Source organism: Vulpes vulpes, chromosome 1 (genome assembly GCF_048418805.1).
Source record: "Vulpes vulpes isolate BD-2025 chromosome 1, VulVul3, whole genome shotgun sequence".
In the NCBI taxonomy this organism is placed as follows: Eukaryota; Metazoa; Chordata; class Mammalia; order Carnivora; family Canidae; genus Vulpes; species Vulpes vulpes.
The window spans coordinates 148,496,220-148,515,067 of NC_132780.1; the positions used below are offsets into that span (position 1 = coordinate 148,496,220).

The 18,848-nt window shown below is 41.9% G+C and overlaps 1 protein-coding gene across 4 annotated transcripts in view; it reads right to left on the minus strand.

The window, feature by feature from the left end:
• PKHD1 (PKHD1 ciliary IPT domain containing fibrocystin/polyductin) overlaps positions 1-18,848 on the minus strand; it is a 477,678-nt gene that overhangs the window by 418,228 nt on the left and 40,602 nt on the right. For all 4 annotated transcript variants that reach the window (XM_072733695.1, XM_072733698.1, XM_072733700.1 and 1 more), the window contains 11 exons: positions 18,262-18,351; positions 18,060-18,150; positions 17,238-17,380; positions 15,761-15,891; positions 14,557-14,732; positions 11,820-11,958; positions 9,476-9,603; positions 7,007-7,191; positions 5,946-6,068; positions 4,636-4,741; positions 3,660-3,935 (listed from right to left, as the gene is read on the minus strand). In XM_072733695.1, coding sequence (XP_072589796.1) covers positions 3,660-3,935; positions 4,636-4,741; positions 5,946-6,068; positions 7,007-7,191; positions 9,476-9,603; positions 11,820-11,958; positions 14,557-14,732; positions 15,761-15,891; positions 17,238-17,380; positions 18,060-18,150; positions 18,262-18,351 — 1,588 coding nt within the window. The remainder of the gene's footprint in view (positions 1-3,659; positions 3,936-4,635; positions 4,742-5,945; positions 6,069-7,006; positions 7,192-9,475; positions 9,604-11,819; positions 11,959-14,556; positions 14,733-15,760; positions 15,892-17,237; positions 17,381-18,059; positions 18,151-18,261; positions 18,352-18,848) is intronic.

Consider the following 18,848-nt stretch of genomic DNA (forward strand, 5'->3'; position numbering starts at 1 on the left):
ATGTGCAAGTGGTGATTTAAAATGTTACTGATTACATTACTTTAGGTATTCATTACATATTAAGCTATTCTGTGAATTTTTTGCTGGTAGGCCTTGATCTGGTTCTCTTTAAACCCCCAGTAGGAGCATTTCTCAAATTGTACTATTCATAGAAATTGCCTGAGGATGCTGTTAAACTGTAAATTGATTCAGGAGGTCTGGGGTGGAGCCTGAGACTCTGCATTTCTAACTAGCTCCCAGATGATGCAGATACTGCTGCTCCAGAACCACACTTTGAGTGCCAAGATCTTCAGCATCCAGCGCAGGGCTTTATAATGTTGATTAACTGATTGACACTAGCTGATACTAAATAAGTGGCAGGGAAGAGGAAGGTTATAGCCAATAATTAGAAAAGTAGGAGCTAGAGCCCCTCTCCCTCCCTCCCTCTCTTTCTCTCCCTCCTGCCCTTTCTCCTTAGTCTTACTCAAAGCTCACTTGCACCCATAAGACACTAACCCTTCTTGGAGTTTTCTCCACCTTTTACTAAGGTCTCCAGGGATGAAGTTCAATCCTACCAGACAAATCCCTGCACTATGCATTGCTGGTGCAGCATACCCTAATAGGGTGACCAACTCATCATGGTTTGCTTGGGACTTTCCAAATTTTAGCATTAAGAGTTTCACATCCTCATTTTAAAACTCGAAGTCTTGTGTCCTGGGAAACCCCTCAGTCCCAAGAAAACAGGACAGCTGGCCACCCTGCTTGGGCAAAGCACGCTAGGGCAAAGAAGATTTATATGACCTGAACTTCAAAAGCTATCTTATAGGAAGATCAAAAGCCCCTTATAAATCTAGGGAGAAGACTATTTTAAACTCTAAATTCAAACCAATTATTATTGAGTTCATAGAGAATATAACCTTTCACCCTGAGCACCACATATCATCTGGCCTCTTCCTGAAACCACCAAGAAATAAAAGCAAACTTGCTTTGTTTCTGTGCAGAGATGAGGCAGGGTGGGCCTTATAATTCACTCCATTAGGCAAAGTAAAATCAGAAATGAGCTGTTCCTTTGCAATGACTCTGTGGCTGGAAATGTTGCTTTAAGAAAGTGTTCTAAGCCACAGTTCTTTGACCAAGTGAACAAACAATGACAAAAATCTGAGACATTAAGGAAAGTAGTTCTATGCTCTAAAAATCATACATTAACACATATAAGCATGAATGTTCCTGACATTCTTACAACCTGGCTGGGTTGTTTTTAATTGGTTGTGCCCCCTCAAAGGCATGGAGAGATCCTTGGTTTCCATGGCACGAACCTACAATCCATGGGGTCTATACTGATTAAGACCCACTGCCCTCTGTATACCTCCCTACTCAAATAGTAGTTGGCTTTGCATGCTAGCCAAGTATTCAACTGTACATCAGTCCACAAACGTTTGTGTACATAAGACCTGTACTTCATATTTGCAATTTTTTTCACTTTTCAAAGTACTGTCCCACCTGTTGACTCATTTTAATCTCACACAAAAGTAGGAGGCTTATGACTTAGGCATCATTAGGTCTGCTGCATAGCTAAGACAGCATGGCACCATGGAAGAAGCAGGAGACTGAGCTTCTGAAAATCCCAGTTTGCATCTAGCTCCACTTCTTTCCATTGGAAAGCCTTGGGCAAGTCACTCTTCTTCAAACCACCATTATCTCATCTAAAAAAAATGGGTAACAATTCCATCCCATGGGGCAGCTCTAGACATTTAGAGAGTGTGACTGCCCAGAAGAGGTACTCAATAAATGATACTGTGCCTGTCATCATTGTTACTAGGAAACTATGTCCCATACAAGTAACCAAAACTCCTAAGGTCACACAACTTTCACAGGACATAAATCCAGGCACATGTCCTAACTCTCAATCTAGTGTTGTTTCCACTAGACCAAATTGTCCCATGAGTCAGTGACTGAGTTATGCCTGACACCATCAGTGAACTATGATCCTCTATATGGCAAGTGACTTCACTTAAGGGCTCAAAGTCTATTGCTCATTTAAAAAATGCTGCTGGCAGAAAACAAAAAGCTATAAATTGTAGGGGATATGGAATTTATCAAGTGACAGGACTACATTCCTGCATATTAGCAAGAGTGTTAGCTTTTAAAAACCATAGCTGGGGGCATCACAATGCCAGATTTCAGGTTGTACTACAAAGCTGTGGTCATCAAGACAGTGTGGTACTGGCACAAAAACAGACACATAGTTCAATGGAACAGAATAAAGAACCCAGAAATGGACTCTTAACTCTATGGCCAACTAATATTCGACAAAGCAGGAAAGACTATCCACTGGAAAAAAAGTCTCTTCAATAAATGGTGTTGGGAAAATTGGACATCCATATGCAGAAGAATGAAACTGGACCATTCTCTTACACCACACACAAAGATAAACTCAAAATGGATGAAAGATCTAAATGTGAGGCATGATTCCATCAAAATTCTAGAAGAGAACACAGGAAACACCCTTTTTGAACATGGCCACAGCAACTTCTTGCAAGACACATCCATGAAGGCAAGAAAAACAAAAGCAAAAATGAATTATTGGGACTTCAAGATAAAAAGCTTCTGCACAACAAAAGAAAGTCAACAAAATTAAAGACAACCTACAAAATGGGAGAAGATATTTGCAAATGATGTATCAGATAAAGGGCTAGTATCCAAGATCTATAAAGAACTGGTAACTCAACTGGTAAACTCAACAGCAAAGAAACAAACAATCCAATCAGGAAATGTGCAAAAGACATGAACAGATATTTCACAGAGGAAAACACAGACATGGCCAACAAGCACATGAGAAAATGCTCTGCATCACTGGCCATCAGGGAAATACAAATCAAAACCACAATGAGATACCACCTCACACCAGTGAGAATGGGGAAAATTAACAAGACAGGAAACAACAAATGTTGGCGGGGATGTGGAGAAAGGGGAACCCTGTTGCACTGTTGGTGGGAATGTGAACTGGTGCAGCCACTCTGGAAAACTGTGTGGAGGTACCTCAAAGAGTTAAAAATAGATCTGCCCTACGACCCAGCAATTGCACTGCTGGGGATTTACCCCAAAGATACAGATGCAGTGAAATGCCAGGACACCTGCACCCCAATGTTTATAGCAGCAATGTCCACAATAGCCAAACTGTGGAAGGAGCCTCGGTGTCCATCGAAAGATGAATGGATAAAGAAGATGTGGTCTATGTATACAACGGAATATTACTCAGCCATTAGAAACGACAAATACCCATTATTTGTTTCAATGTGGATGGACCTGGAGGGTACTATGCTGAGTGAAATAAGTCAATCAGAAAAGGACAAACATTATATGGTCTCATTCATTTGGGAAATATAAAAATTAGTGAAAGGGAATAAAGGGAAAGGAGAGAAAATGAGTGAAAATATCAGTGAGGGTGACAAAACATGAGAGACACCTAACTCTGGGAAATGAACAAGGGGTAGTGGAAGGGGAAGTGGGCGGGGGGTTGGGTGACTGGGTGATGGGCAATGAAGGGGGCACTTGGTGGGATGAGCACAGCACTGAGTGTTATGCTATATGTTGGCAAATTGAACTCCAATAAAAAAATTTTTTTAAAAGAGTGTTAGCTTTAGAGGGTCAGATGCAATGTGGTGTGCTCCCCAGATTACCAATCTCTGCAGCTCTGGAAGGCTCCACAGCATCCAGTCTGGGCTCCACATTTAGGAAGAGGGCTTCTCCACTAGTGTTGATGGCACGACCAAAAGGCCTTACCACCATGAAGAGCCGATGCATTCCAACAGGTAGTAGATCTGTCTGGCAGATCACATTCGTTTGGTTTGAGAAAATAACTTTGCAATTTGTTTTGTTCACCATAATCTCCAAGGCCTGGGGGTCACCAGAGAAATTGGTTCCAAAAATATAAACCAGTAGGCTGATGTCACCATCTTAAAGTAGGAAAAAAAAATAAAAGAACAAAGTCATCTCTCAGTGATATAACTTCATTTAAGAAAACTCTTTCTATGTCAAATGCTCATTCCCTTTCACCTTCCTCTCCCAAAATTCAAAGAGTTGAGTGCTGACTCAAATATTGAGCTCCTATACTTATTATTGCAATGTACAGCCCCCATATGAAATTTTAGCAAACTAGGAATAAGAGATCACTAATCAACTTTAAAGAGTGAAAACATATCAAACAACATTTCAAAACAAGGGACAAAGAGAATAAGATATTTTAGGTCATCAAAACTTTACCTGTCTTTGGAGCACCTGGGTGACTCAGTTAAGTGACTCTTGGTTTTGGCTCAGGTCATGATCTCAGGGTTGTGAGACTGAGCCCCATGTTGGAATCCATGCTCAACATGGACCTTGCTTGGGATTCTCTCTCTCCCTCTCTCTCTGCCCTTCCTCTGCTCATGTACTCACTCTGCTCACACTCTCTCTCTCAAAAAAAAATCAAACAAAAAACCTCCACCTGTCTCCATTTATTTAGATGGAAAAAATATATATACTTTCTGCTGCATCACTCAACATCCACCCCATGAATCAATGCACCTTCTGTCCACCCATCACCAGGTACATGGCCTCTAACAAATCACTCTGAGTCTGAAGTTCATGACCATTTCAATGTCAAATCATAAATCATACCAAGGGAATACCATGCAGAGTGGATCTGGGGAGTTGACCCTTCGAGGTACTGGAATGAACAGGAACCTGAGCAATGAGCTGGTATGTCATTCACTCGCACAACCACCTGAAAAAAGGCAAAGGAATTAAACACAAATGTGTGAATTTCATGTGCTCAAGAGTATTCATAAAGCACTTTTGAAATCTGTCCAAATTAACATGTTTAATGATTCATTTTTTTCTTTCTTCTATTTCCCAGTAACAAACCTTAGTGAATGAATCAGAACATGTTAGGTTTTCTTAAAATGATGGTAGTTATACTGAAACCTAACATTTCTATAATCAAATATCCTAAATCTTGAGAAAATTTCCTTTCTGTAGTAAATTTAATAAAATTCAAACTGCCCAAGGACTTTTAATCACTTGAGATTATACTCAACTGGATACCTGTAAAAAGTCCTTTCTTTGCTGGTACATGCCAACAAAATAGGCACCTTTCTTCAATTATACTATGTGGATATGTAAATGGAAAATAGTGTATTTGGGCATTTATTCGGTTGGGGTCTTTTTGTCCTAGAATGGTAAGTCCCCAATAACAGACTATATGATTCTTCCTCTCACTGTTAATCTCAGTATTAATCTGGTACAATACTTGGGGATGGGGAAAGTGAAAAAGATAGGACTTGTTTGATGCTCTCTCTATAAAACATGGATCAAAAGCACACACTATATTTATAATAGTGTTCGCTTATGGAGAGAAGAGGTGGGGGATGGCATGAAGGCATAGGTGACAAAGAACACTGCAATTTTATCTTTAATGTTTTCTTTTATTCATAAACACACAAAAAACATTATCCAAATGTTGGCAATTATTAAACTTTGGTTTGGGTACCGAAGTGATGGTTACATTATTCTGTATAGTTTTCATTTTTTAAAATGTTCTCAAATTAAAAGCAGATGACTTATAACAGGAACATGGGCAGATTGGAAAGATAAAACATATATTTCAAAGACAAAAGGCACTGACTTAACTCATTTACTTTCTAGGATCACTGTCTGGAAGTATAAATTCTATGTAGCTATAGAGGTTCCCCATTTTTTGTACCATAATAATAGCATTGATAATTATAATAGTAGGATGCTGTGTATGCAAAGCATTTCTATTTTCAAAGGTTTTTCATGCACTATGGAAGAGAAAGAGGATAGGTATAATTGTCTCTGTTTTATGGATTGGATAAATTATCCTTGAAACTGGCTCACATTACAAATCAGGAAGGGGCTGAGACACTTGCAACTGGTACTTGCACTTTGAGAGGCCCATCTACTCTCACCTGAGTGTGCTGGTTGGCAGTAACCAACATGTCTCCAAATACAGGTCCAAGAAAAACTCCACCATCATATACTACACGCACGGTTGCAGCAGGGTTCACTCCAGTTAGATTTGCATCAGAGACCTGAGATGGTTAAATTTCTGATGAATTCTGTCATGGAATAGAAGTCTAATCTAATAGAAGTCTAAATCTAATGATAAAGGGTCTTTTCACATTTTATTTAAGATAACCAGATAGCTAGAAAGCAAAGATAGGGTGACAGGGGTTGAGGCCTAGAAACCTAACTGTAAGTAACAGCTAACAAAAGCCCCAGTAGACAGAGGAGTATTTATCTGCAAGTAGAGTTGCCAAAAAAAAAAAAAAAGGCACATAAAACAATCTTTTCTTTCTGTCTTGAGATATTTTGTTTCTATGTGCTTTTCTACTTTATATGTTTGCAATCCAAAATATTAAAATAAAAGGTCAGGGAAAAAGTGCTATGAGATGACTCCTCATCCATCCTCCATCTCCATCCCAGTATTTTGTTTGAAAACCAGATGACCCACAATATCATATAACAGGGATAAAATTTTATCTTGAGTTTCATTTTATAATAACCAAATGCTAGATGATCATTAGATTATTTTTTAAAACCCTAAATATGCAAGAGCATCTGGTTTTATCATTACCCACAGACAGCAAATCCTTTTCTAAACTTCCTTCTGCTATGCCATCTGCCTCCATGATAATCTAAGTCAATCACATCTGCTTAAATTATCCAATAACAGATGTAGAATTATTGTATGGTGGACACTGACCAACAACTTCTACCTATAGTTTGTTAGGAAAGGAGACGTTGGGTTGCTTTATCAGGAACATGAGATACAAAACATGCCTTGAAAACTTCCCAAAAGAAGATCACTGAACCCCTTTACTTGGATATTCCAACAAAATTAATAATTCATGACAGTTTCATTCAGATAATTCTGAGGGGTTTTTTTTTGTGTGTTTTTGTTGTTGTTGCTGTTGTTGTTTTACAAAACTGCTCTAGGACACCAAATCCACACCACTACCATACATACCCTAATGAAATTGGGCAAATCTCCAACTTGGCTGGACCAGGAGAGGGTCCACTCATGTTCATAGCAAGACTTTAGATCCTCCATGACAGTGAGGTCACTGCTGTTGAGGTACCTGGATGTAAAGTTATCAGCATTGTTCTGCAAGAGCTTGCGAAGGTGACTAGCTGAAATATGCACAGGGACATCTGTGGGACAAGGTTTGATATTAAAAAAAGATACTAATTACTCCACAGCATGGGGTTTCATCATTAAAATAACAGAGAATAAATGTCAAGATGTCTACCGACTATGCAGGAGATCCTCAAGTTCAAACTATGCTTTCAAGAGAAACCCCAGTCCAGTTAACCATGTGTTTCCTAAGGCAAATACAAGTAGATGCCTACTTTTTAAATATTGTGATCTCTTTAATCAGTATCCCATCTCACAGCAAGCAGGGAGCATAGGCACATCAGACAAAACTATCTCCACTGTCAACTCCAACACTCCAGACACCCTGGTAATGCCTGAAAACCTAATTAAATAGTGGTTTTTCCCTGGAAAAGTTTAGCTGGCCCTGTGAACAGAGAAAAGTTGGCCACTTTTCACAGGGAGTCGGGGAGGCACACAGCAGCTGACACCCATAAAAACTTAGCCAACCCAGCTGAGGAATGTTGGCATTTAACTTTGGTTTCTCTATTAGAATTCTTTTAAGCCCAACCACCTGCTTCCCTGTTCCCCATCCCCACAGAGAAATAATAGCATTCTGTGCTTAAGCCCTGCCTGCGTTTGAACCCCAGTTCTCGCTTTACCAAAAGTTTCCATTTCATTAGCTACTCCCAAAAGCCCTGTGAGTGAGCCATTTAGGTATCCTCATGCCTACTTTAGAGATGAAGAAAATGAGACCCAAGGAGATTCAGAAGCCTGCCAGCCAAGCAAGATGAGTTCACACTTAACCCAGGATGCTTCCTAACTACTCAAGGATCTTCCTCTTGAATTCCACATGGCCAGGGAGTGTTAATAAAATACCACTGAATTTCTACCATGCAAACAAAATTATCCTTTAAAAAAAAAAAAGCTTGTTCTACATTTACATAATTTGAGGCTGTTATCATTTCTAAAGGCTAGGTTAAGGCTGCCTTTCCTGGATTGCTTTGCAGTGATTTGAAGAGCATCATGACAGAACATGGTGGTATCGAGAGTAGATGTAGTAGTAGACAGACTGCAGCTCATGAGAAGGGAAACTCATGACCCAGGGATGGACTTCATAAATACAGAGCACCGCTTCCACAGCCATTTTTCAGTCTCCAATAGTCCGTGGCCTTCATTTTGTCCTAAGTGGCTCTGTTAGGGTAAAAACACCATTCCTTCCACACAAAAAGAGTCTTGGAAACCCAGACATCTTTCTTCTCCAAAGGCGGAAGACTTTGGACCATGTGCCAATTTTTATACAGCCACTCTTGAATTCTTCTGAGCCTCCTTTCTGATTCTTCTGTGTTTTACCAAATAAATAGTATAATCACTTCTATTCCTTATCCTTTGTAAAATGTGCATACCCTTAAAGATTTAGAAAAGGTGTCATGCAAATTACATCTGAAACCTCTTTCTACACTGTTATGACCACTAAAATTCTCAATAGCAAATGGTGTCACTATGGAGTTTAACTTGGATGGACCATGGCTACCATGGAAGTTGACCTAGGAAACTCTAGAGAGAATAGGACTGACCTGATAGTCAAATACCTGAGTTCATATCCGGACTTTGCCATCAACTATTTATATGACCTCTGGGCAAGCTCCAGTATACTCCGCTCAGTGGTGGCTCCTGAAAGATATGTCAATGCCCTAATCCCTGGAACCTATGAATATTTCCTTATAAAGCAAAAAACTGTATATTACCTTACATTGCAAAAGATGTGGTTAAAAATCTTGAGAGGAGGATTCTATCCTGGGTTATCCAGGTAGGCCCTAAATGCAATCATATGTATCCTTGTAAGAGAGAGACAAGATGTTTTGAGAAAGAAGAGGAAGAAACAATGTGACCATGGCAGCAGGACTGGGAGTGACGTGGCCAAGGAATATGGAAAGTCACCAGAAGCTAGAAGAGCTAGGAAACAGATCCTTCCCTAGAGCCCTCAGAAGGGGTGTAGCACTGCTGACAACTTGATTGTGGATTTCTAGCCTTCAGAAATGTCAGAGAATGGATTTCTGTTGTTTTAACCCACCAAATTTGTGGTGATTTGTTATGACAGCCCCAGGAAGCTAATTCACTCAGTTACCACACCTACAAAACCAAAAAGTTGGGTCATATTAACAATAATATGGTATGGTTATTGTCTAGATCTTTAATTTTATGAGGGTCACTTTCAAATGCTGGAAAATAAAATAGCTTTAAGACTATCACCCTGCCTGACAATCTCTCAGGATATTGTTTGCCTGGGAACGCCCCTAAAAATGGAAATGAGAAATCTGTGCACTCTAATTGCCTCTTTACCAGGTATCACTGAAGTAGGAAGTTGGATGTGAAAGTATCCTCCTAAAGGTGGGCTTGTCTTCTGTATTCTCTGTGTTGTCACCTGGACCAACCCAGATCTTCTGGCTTCTCCTCCAGTGGGCACAAAGCTGTGGGATGTCAAAAACAAAGTATTAACCACAGTAAGCATCCAGAAGTGCCACTGTAAACAGAACTTAACTTCATCCCAAAGACCATATAGTCTGCCATGTTTCCAGGACACAATGTCAACCTCCCAGATATTGGATATCCCTGTCGCATCACAGCAGATACAGTGTAGTGTAAATACTAGGATTCTTACAGAATGTTCCACCCTGCCCCTGCACTAATCCTGGAAGCACAGTGGCCTAGAGTAAAAAAAGTGATAACTTCAGCCTCCACAGCTTTGGCCCTGAAGCACAGAATGAAAAAAGAACATGATATTCTCTAAACTATTTGCATCATGAAATGAGGAGTCAGTACCTGTCCCACAGATGTTTCTCCACTCTGTATCCCCACCTGAAACACAGGCCACTCCTTCTGGCCCACTTCTTAGCTACTGCCTGTTTGCAAACACACTGCCTGCATAATCTTGCTTTAGTACCATAAATGGGTCAAATGAATCATGACATACCATGAGATGGAATACCATTCAACCAATAAAATGATATTTTAGAAAAATCTTACCATTCCCCATTAATGATACAGGGAAATATTCAATGTATACCATTAGGTGAAATGGGCATGTTGCCAAATATAGTGTGCAATGTATGGTCCCAATTTGAGGTTTAAAAAGTAAATATATACATATATATGTATACAAAAACTGCTTAAGAAAAGGGAGTTAGAATATGGATCTGACATGTCAATAAAAGTTATCTCCAAGGAGAGGGATTATGAGTGACTTTTTATCTTCTAAGTCTTTTCCTGTATTTTCCAAATTTTCAACAATGAGCATATATTCTTTTTATCAATATTATTTAAGAACCACATGTTGATATACATAATTACAACTATACAGAAACAGAGTGATACTAGCTGTGTTGGGGGATGAAGCCAGTAGGGGCCAGTCCAAGGGGGTCCTGTCTTGCTGAGGTGGGAGGCTTCCAGAAGGACTTAAGGGACTTGAGGAAATATCAGAAAGGAAGATTGTCAGGACCATTCTATTGTGGACCTGTTCAGAGAAACCCAAATTAGCCTCTAGCATTTCTGAGTTAAAGCTTAGGCACTTGGAATACAGGACTGTAGGCTGACTAATATGGCAGGCTCCCTCCCCACCTCCATAGCTCCTTCACTCCTTGATTCTCCTGATGGTTTTCGCATCTTTCCTGCCCAACAGGCCCTGGAACACTAAGTCAAAGAGAGCAGACCACAGATTCAAGCTCTCTGCACCTGCCTTTTATACACCATCCCAAACGTCATAGGAGTAGAACTCAACTGGAAACACGTTAGAAAAAAGATGGAAAGAAAAATGTTAAAGGCAGAGCATCTCAATTCTTTCATCCTATTGGGGTTTAAGTGACAAATTGAAAGAACGAATTAGAGCATACGTGTGTTCAAAGAGTTGGGAGGAGACTGATCCGTAGTTACTGCTTTATGAACTGCAGCTAGACTCTGTTGACAATTAAGGAGAAGCCACTCTTATGGGCCTCTAGTGCCATCTGGTGTTAAGTTCTTAGAAATAGCTGGTTTAGTCCCATGGCGTATTTCCTTTCACCTCAAAAGATTCCAATAAGATTAACATATGGAAGATGGAATGAGGGACGTAAACAGTGGGAATGGGATACTCTGAATAGCATAAAAATACAACTACTTTAAAACAATTCACTAGAGGGACACCTGGGTGGCTCACTGGTTGAGCATCTGCTTTTTGGCTCAGGGTGTGTTCCCGGGGTCCTAAAATCGAGTCCCACAACAGGCTCCCCGCAGGGAGCCTGCTTCTCCCTCTGCCTGTGTCTCGGCCTCACTCTGTGTGTCCCTTATGAATACACAAATAAAATCTTAAAAAAACAAACAAACACAGAAATTCACTAGAAACTAGTTCTCAGAGTGTAGTCCCTAAACCAGTAGAATCAGCATTGCCTGGGAGCTCATTAGAAATGCAAATTATTGGGCCTCAGCTCAAACCTACTGAGTTAAAGACAGAGTGGTTGGGGCCCAGTAATTTGCATTTTAACAAGATTTCCAGGTGAGTCTGTTGCTGCATTCCTACAACTGAGAATCCTGAGAACCGTGGTTTTAAGCAACAAGTCAGGTGGCTCTTTGTGATAAAAGTCCCAACCTCTGTGTCCCCAAAGGCCAATGAAAAATCCTAAGAAAGGACAAATGAGCAAAGACTGTTCCCTACCTTGCGGTGATGAGTGGGAGCTCCTGGCCGCAACCCACCAACCAGAAGCTTATGTTGTAGACTGGAGGGGATCCCACCACACAGAGCGACTCTACCAGATTCCCACCTGGGTGAGCTGTTTCAGAATCTGCTTGAGAAACTAGAGACCAATGATCCAATCATTAGCAAGTGACTCAAGATGGAAGAGCTGATGTCTGGTGGAAAATCCCAACCATAGATGCTGAGTTACTTAGATCTCCACTCACACTTCAAGCAGAGATCCTACCTATCTGCCACCATGAAAATCAAAGGAAGAGGAGGCAGTAGGACTCGGCTTGATACCAAACGGAAAATGTAAGGTCATGGTTTAGAGAGACAAACACTAATTCCATAGCAAAGTTTAATAAGCCTCACACTAGGCAAATGTCCCTCCTGATACTATTGGAGGCACCTCCACACAGAGGATCTACTGCAGTGTGGACTTTTATCCCTACTTCTTTTCCTCCCCAAGGCCTCTGGCAACTCTGGGTACATACAGCTGATCCTCTTCAGGAACACAGAGCACACAGGCACCTGATGGGGGTGCTCATCCACAGCATGGACTCAGCATGTGTGCAGAAAAAGTGCAAACTTTAAAACCAACTACTGTTCAAATCCTGATTTTCCACTTCCATTAGGTAACTATTTGGCTGATCAACATAACCTCTCTACTAAGACTGTTTCCTCATCTGTAAAGTGGCGATCATAACACATCAATCTGCATGACAGGGAGAGTTTAGTAGGATCACAGATTCAAAATGACCAGCACAATATAATATCCTCTTCCCCTGGGTAAAGGACGCATCTTCCCCAAGACTGTACAATCAAAACAGTGGACAGTGTAAAGGCAGCATCTTTGCATGTCCCATGCTTATTTAGCACAATAGCAGGCACACAGTAGGGCTCAATAAATGTTTCATTTGCTCAGCTGGGGATAGAATCATTGAAGGCTTGCCTTGGTGTCCAGATTCCAATTTCTCCCACATCCCAGCTCTGTGATTTTGGATAAGATACTCAACCCTTCTTAGTTTTGGTTTCCTCATCTACAGAACAGAGATAATAGGACCACTTCATGGACTCCCAAGATCTCAATGAGAAGTAAGTGGTAGGCATCAGTAGATAAAAGGAACTTTCATAGAAGAGATTAAGTGAGGGAATATAAAGTGTGAAGCTGATGAGATGAATCTCAATTAACTATGACTCTCTGGCCCAATTGTTTAGGGCTCATCTTGCCATTAAATAATCCTCAAAGCAAAATCATCACCAACATGGAAACTAGACAAAGTGGGAAGGAGGCTGTTTCACCTAACCCGCCCCTGTCTCCCTCCCTCCCCACTCACCTCACCTGTAGATGGTTCCATGTACTGGAGTATTTGGTGGCTAAAGGGTAAAGGCAGTGAGAAGGGGCTCTGGCTCCTGGGCTTCAGGGGTTTGGAGAGAAGGGAAACAGTATTTATCATCTTGTCCCAAGTTCCCAGTCAGTGCTTGAAATATTGATCCCCTCAGCACTCCGGGAATCTGCACAGCACTTAGGGTCCAGGATGGGTACACCAAGGGACCCAGCCAGTTGCCTTGGGCCCCAAGAAATTCAGGTGGTTACCCCAGCACATAATTTGAATATTACCATCATCTAAGTGTGAAATAATATGAACAGTGTTTGAAATCGGTAATACCTCCTTCCAACGCAGATGCCCCAAAACGCTTAAGTGTGTGAAACAGATAAGAGATGGAATTTTGAGTATCACAGAATGATGAGATTTCAGGGCTGAAAGTGAGTCCTCTTGCCATCCACCCCCAAGATCTCCTGCCCTCAGCTCTACAATTTTCAAATGAAAGTAACGTGGGAAAGGGGGAAGTGAGCAAAAGCTTGAAGCCTCAAAGCCCCAATAAACAGATGGCACCATTCTGTCCTGGCCATGGGCTTCTCTTCCCTGAGTGCATGTCATACTGGGCCAGCGTCAGGAGGACCCCTGATGAGCTAGCTCTCTGCCCCTAAGACTCGTGGACAAGCGAAGCCAGGGGAGACCGCTGTGCCTAAGGGAGATCAAGGGGGACTTCATGGAGGAACGGGCCATGAGCTCCAAATGGTGAGTAGGAGGAATGTGGATGGGCAGAAAGCAGGACAAGCCTATTCTCATGAGGACGTGGTTACTTACTCTCTATCTTTTCTGCCTTAAAGGTGCAAATGAGACCATTAGTGCATTTACAGGCCAGATATTGTCTTGTTCCTTCCAGCACTTTGAGTGACAAATATTAATTCATGGACAGGTTAAGAAATATTGCCAGCCTAATAATAATACTGATAATAGTAATAATAATTTCTTATATTTATTGAGCATTTACTATGGTCCAGGACCTGTAATGACTTCACTACATGCTATATTTCAATGAATCTTCACAGTAAATCAATGAGATGGGGCCCTGATTATGCCCATTTTATAGATGAGGAAACCAAGCCTTCTCAGGATGAAAGTGGTAAAATTGGTGTAAGAGAACAGAAGCAAGAGCAAGCATTGGATAAATAGGGGAAAAGGGAATTAGCTAGAGAGAGAAAGGGACCAAGGGCACACAATCCTGAACGCATCGTCTTTCCAGAACCAAGGCAGACAAGATGGGGAATCATGTGTTCCCTCTGCATTAAAAGAAGAGCAGCCCCTAGCAGAAAAATTTGGGGTCAGCATTTGATAGGCTCATTGACAAGAGCAGATTCGATAATCACCTGTTATGTTTGTGTCCGCAATAATAATTTCATCCACATAGAACCCACTTGTCTCCTGAGACAGAGGGAAGAGGTCAATCCGATGAACCAGCACAGGGGTGTCTGCCAGAGGTGGCTGGAGATACATGGAGTGGTGCACACAAGTCTCCCAGAGGTCAGTGCAAGTGAATTGCCAGCTGAAAAACAAGCCCAGAGCAGAAATGGACCTCTCTGTGTGCACCTGCAGCCCTTTCCCGAGGAGCCAAGTTCACAAACCTGGGTGCCTGAGGACTAAGCGGTCAGGAGAGATGCCCCAAGGACCCCTGCACCCAAACAGCCCTGTGTGCCACAGGTACAGGCATCATATCCAAGACAGGTTTGGTTCAGCTTGAGGTATCATGCAACTGAGTCACATTTCAAGGCAATTATTTGTTCATGACACCCAATGTCAGCGGCATTTTCAGATTACAACATAACTATGTATCTTAAGCAGGGCATATGTTATGCTCTAACCACAGAGAAGATGAATACTCCTGGACTCACTCAAGTTTAAAACCACTCACAAACCCATAATGCATCTGTGGAAAGCACACAGAACCAAGGGATCAAGAGGCCTATATTTTATTGCAGAGTCTCTGTTTACTTGCTATATAAATTATGATAACTCACAAATTCCCTGGGTCCCAATTTTCCTCATCTGTAATGTCAAGGAACAGTCTCTAAAATATCTTCCAAATATGATCTTCTATCATTCTCTCCCTGCGAAAAGTGTCAGAGTACTTCTAAGTATTATATTCCTAACAATGAACTGCTCTTAAATCAAACTTCTTAGTGGAATAAAATGTGTTCAGAATCCCAAGTCAAGGGGCACCTGGGTGACTCAGTCGGTTAAGCAGCCAGCTCTTGATTCAGCTCAGGTCATGAGCTCAGGGTGGTGGGATCAAGCCCCTCCTCAGGCTCCGTGCGCAGCGGTGATTTGGGGCCTGCTTGAGAGTCTCCCTCTCCTTCTGTCCCTCCCTGCTTGTGTGCGTGCTTTCTATCTCTAACATAAACCAATAAATCTTTCAAAAAAAAAAAAAAAAGAAGAAGAAGAAGAAGAACCCCAGGTTAGTATCTGAAGCCCAGAATAAGAGATCATTAATACCTCATATGGGCCCTGGTCCCCAAGAGAGCTAATCATCCCATCTGGCAGAATGCCCACCACACCTCCCCACAGATTAGCTACCTGTTGGGACGAGTCCCCACAAGATTCCAGTCACAGGTGATGTTCTTCTTAATGAAGTTTTGAAAATCGGTTGTGAAAAACACGGTCACCTTCAGGATGTTTTTCATCCGGCCTTTGTATGCAATGCACAACTATGGGTACCAGATAAGTGCACAAGTTTGATTAGTGCATGAGGCAGTCATTCCAGCAGTCAGGAGAACCCCCCTCTCTATGAGACCGCCTCGTGCTGTGAGAGAGAGTCAGCCCAGTTCCCTTCCTCCTGGAGCTTACTAGTCTCCCGAGAAAGACAAATTGTTATTGACTCCACAGAGAGTTAGTAAATGCCTATCGCTGTGTTTGGCAGTTGCAACTTCAGAGTATCTCGAGTAGAAAACCCCTGTTCCGACCCAGTTACCTGTGCAACCTTGAGCAAGCCACTTGACCCCTCTGAACCTCAGTCCTGAACTCAAACTCAGTGGCATCCTTGGTTTCTGAGTTAAGTAAAATTGTCACGAGAAGACTTTATTTTAGCATTTTTTTCCACTGTTGGCCTTTCAGACTGGATAATTCTTTTCTGTGACGGGTCTTCCCTGTGCATTGTAGGATGTTTAGCACCATTCCTAGGAAGTATCCACTGGATGCCAGTAGCACTTCCCCCGGTGTGACAACCAAGTGTCTCCACAATTGCCAACCTTTCCCAAGTGGGCAAAATGGCCCCTATTGGGGGCCTGTACTGCCTAAGACAGGCGATGGGTGGTGCCCCAAGCTGACCCATCTAATCCCAGGTCCCACTGCAGTCCCACAAAGAACCGACTGAACACTGAAACACATAGGAGACGGAATTTTGAGGGGTATCAAAGAATGACATGATCTCAGAGCTGAAAGAGACTCCTCTTGCCACCACCCCTAAGCACTGCCATGAACTTAGCCACTTTTAGGCTCCATCTGGCTCCCAAAGAGCAAACAGACTGCACTCTTTTTATGAAAGTTGGTAGAACTTGACACAAAGGATATAAGTTATTCAAGAAATGTGCCAGTCAATCCATCAACAAAAAAAAAACTATAATAAATAACAGCAACTAGCATTAAACAGAATCCTAACCAGTGCATGTCAGTGGATTATCTCATTTAATATCCACCATAATTCTAGACCAGATGACTAACCATTTCACAGAAGAGTAAACTAAAGTGAAACCCTGAGAAGATGTAAGGGTAGAGTCAAAATTCAAAGCCAGATAGTCTGACTGTAGAGTCCACACTCTTACCTAGCGAACAAAGATACTGTGAGATACATAGGTCTCACAGCTAAGACAAAGGCATTTCCATGTAATAACTAATGAAGGATCAGAGGTGTCTGTTCACTATTTGAAACAGCAGTTAAGAAACCTGGAACCTCAGCTCAAAATGCATTGGCATATCACAGCTCAGTCTAACCCCAGAGAATAATGCCAACCCCTCCTTACCCACCTCACCTGGGAGCGTGAGCACTGCTACTTACATGTGTGTACCGATCTAGCCAGTAGTCTTTCTGGGCAGCTGGGGGTGTTAGGACAAGTCGTCGAGGCTGATGGAGGCTGAACCTCCCACAGAAGGGCTCTGTCCCACTGGTGAGGTCCCCCTCAAAGCTGGATCCTTCTGGGCCTGGATGCACATAAAACAGGAAGACTGGCATAGAGATCAATAAGACAGAGCTTACCAACATGGTGAGTTATGAGTTCACCATGGCAGCAGCCCTTGAGCCCTTGGGTGAGCCGGGTGAGACTTGTGCTTGAAGACTTGAAGATGTGAGAACCCCATTCTGTCTGCCATGGAGCATCGAAAATCTATTAGCATTTTTTCTGTGTCCTATGGCATGAAAAACTGTTGAGAAGCAAAGATACAAGGAGTGCTGACTGTAATTTAGTTCACTGTAATATTTTACATTGAACATGCCCTCACATTTTTAGAATTTGGTGAAACAACTGTTCCATGTAACAATTCCTTTATTTGGATACAATTTGAATTAAATAAAGTATGCTGTCTTGCGGTTTTTGTTCCTGCTTATATGGTTTGCCCCTTCCCCACTGTGCAGAATGGTAGCACTTGGCTTCGTCCGACAGCTCAGGGAGGATGCCTTTTCTTTCTCTGACCCCCACACCAAGTGGCTTCCTCCCACGCGTGTAGTCACTATCTTAACCACTAGGTGTCCAAATCCACTTTCCATATGTTTGCTTGACTCTGGTAGTAGGAAATGAAGATGGCTCCCATTTTACAGAAAAAAAGAAAGAGAAGACAATGGTGGAGAAGAGGATCAGCATTTGTCAAACCAGGGAAAGCACACCTTGCTCAAACCCAAGCCAGAGTAGGATGTTAGCCGAAAGCGGTTCCAGTTTGCATTTGACAGCAAGTAACTCCTCAATGGCTGTTTGAATCTGTTTTAAAAAACAAAAACAAACAAACCAAAAAACCCCTCAAGAGTTTATACCATGGGCATAAAGACCTCCCAGCTCCCCTACTTGTCATTATTTGAAGAAGTTTCCTACCTGATGGGCTGTGGCATTTTCAGGGATTGGCTGGCTAGTGACATTGTCCCAAGTAAGGAAGAAGCTCCCTCTACCAGACACAGTCAGCATCTGAGATGTCAAGAGTGACAGGAATAAATGACGTGTACCAATTAAGCTGGAGAAACTCGGGCCCTATCTCCTCCACTGGCTATTTCCTTTTATTTATAATTTCAGTTTGGTCTACACTCACTATCATCTACAAATATCTGGAAACCCAAGGGTCAGCACCAAATGAAAACATTTATATGTCTATCTCTGTATTCATCTGTGTCTCCTGTTTCCTTTAGGGTGTGAGATCCAATGTTGCCACTGAATGGCCTCGGTTCAGCCCTTATCACCAAGTGCTCTCTCACAGGGTGGGTGGCCTGGTGGGCAGGAGCAGCCACGCAGCACGCCACACTCTCTCAGAGCTTATTCAGTCTCTGCTTTGCTCCTAGCACATTCCCCGACAGGCACACTGTACTTCAGTTATGAAGTAAGATTGGTCATCTTATATTACTCGGTCCTTTCTACTTTGTTCTATGGTTCTTTGTGTACATATTTTATTATTAGACTGTAAGCTTTAA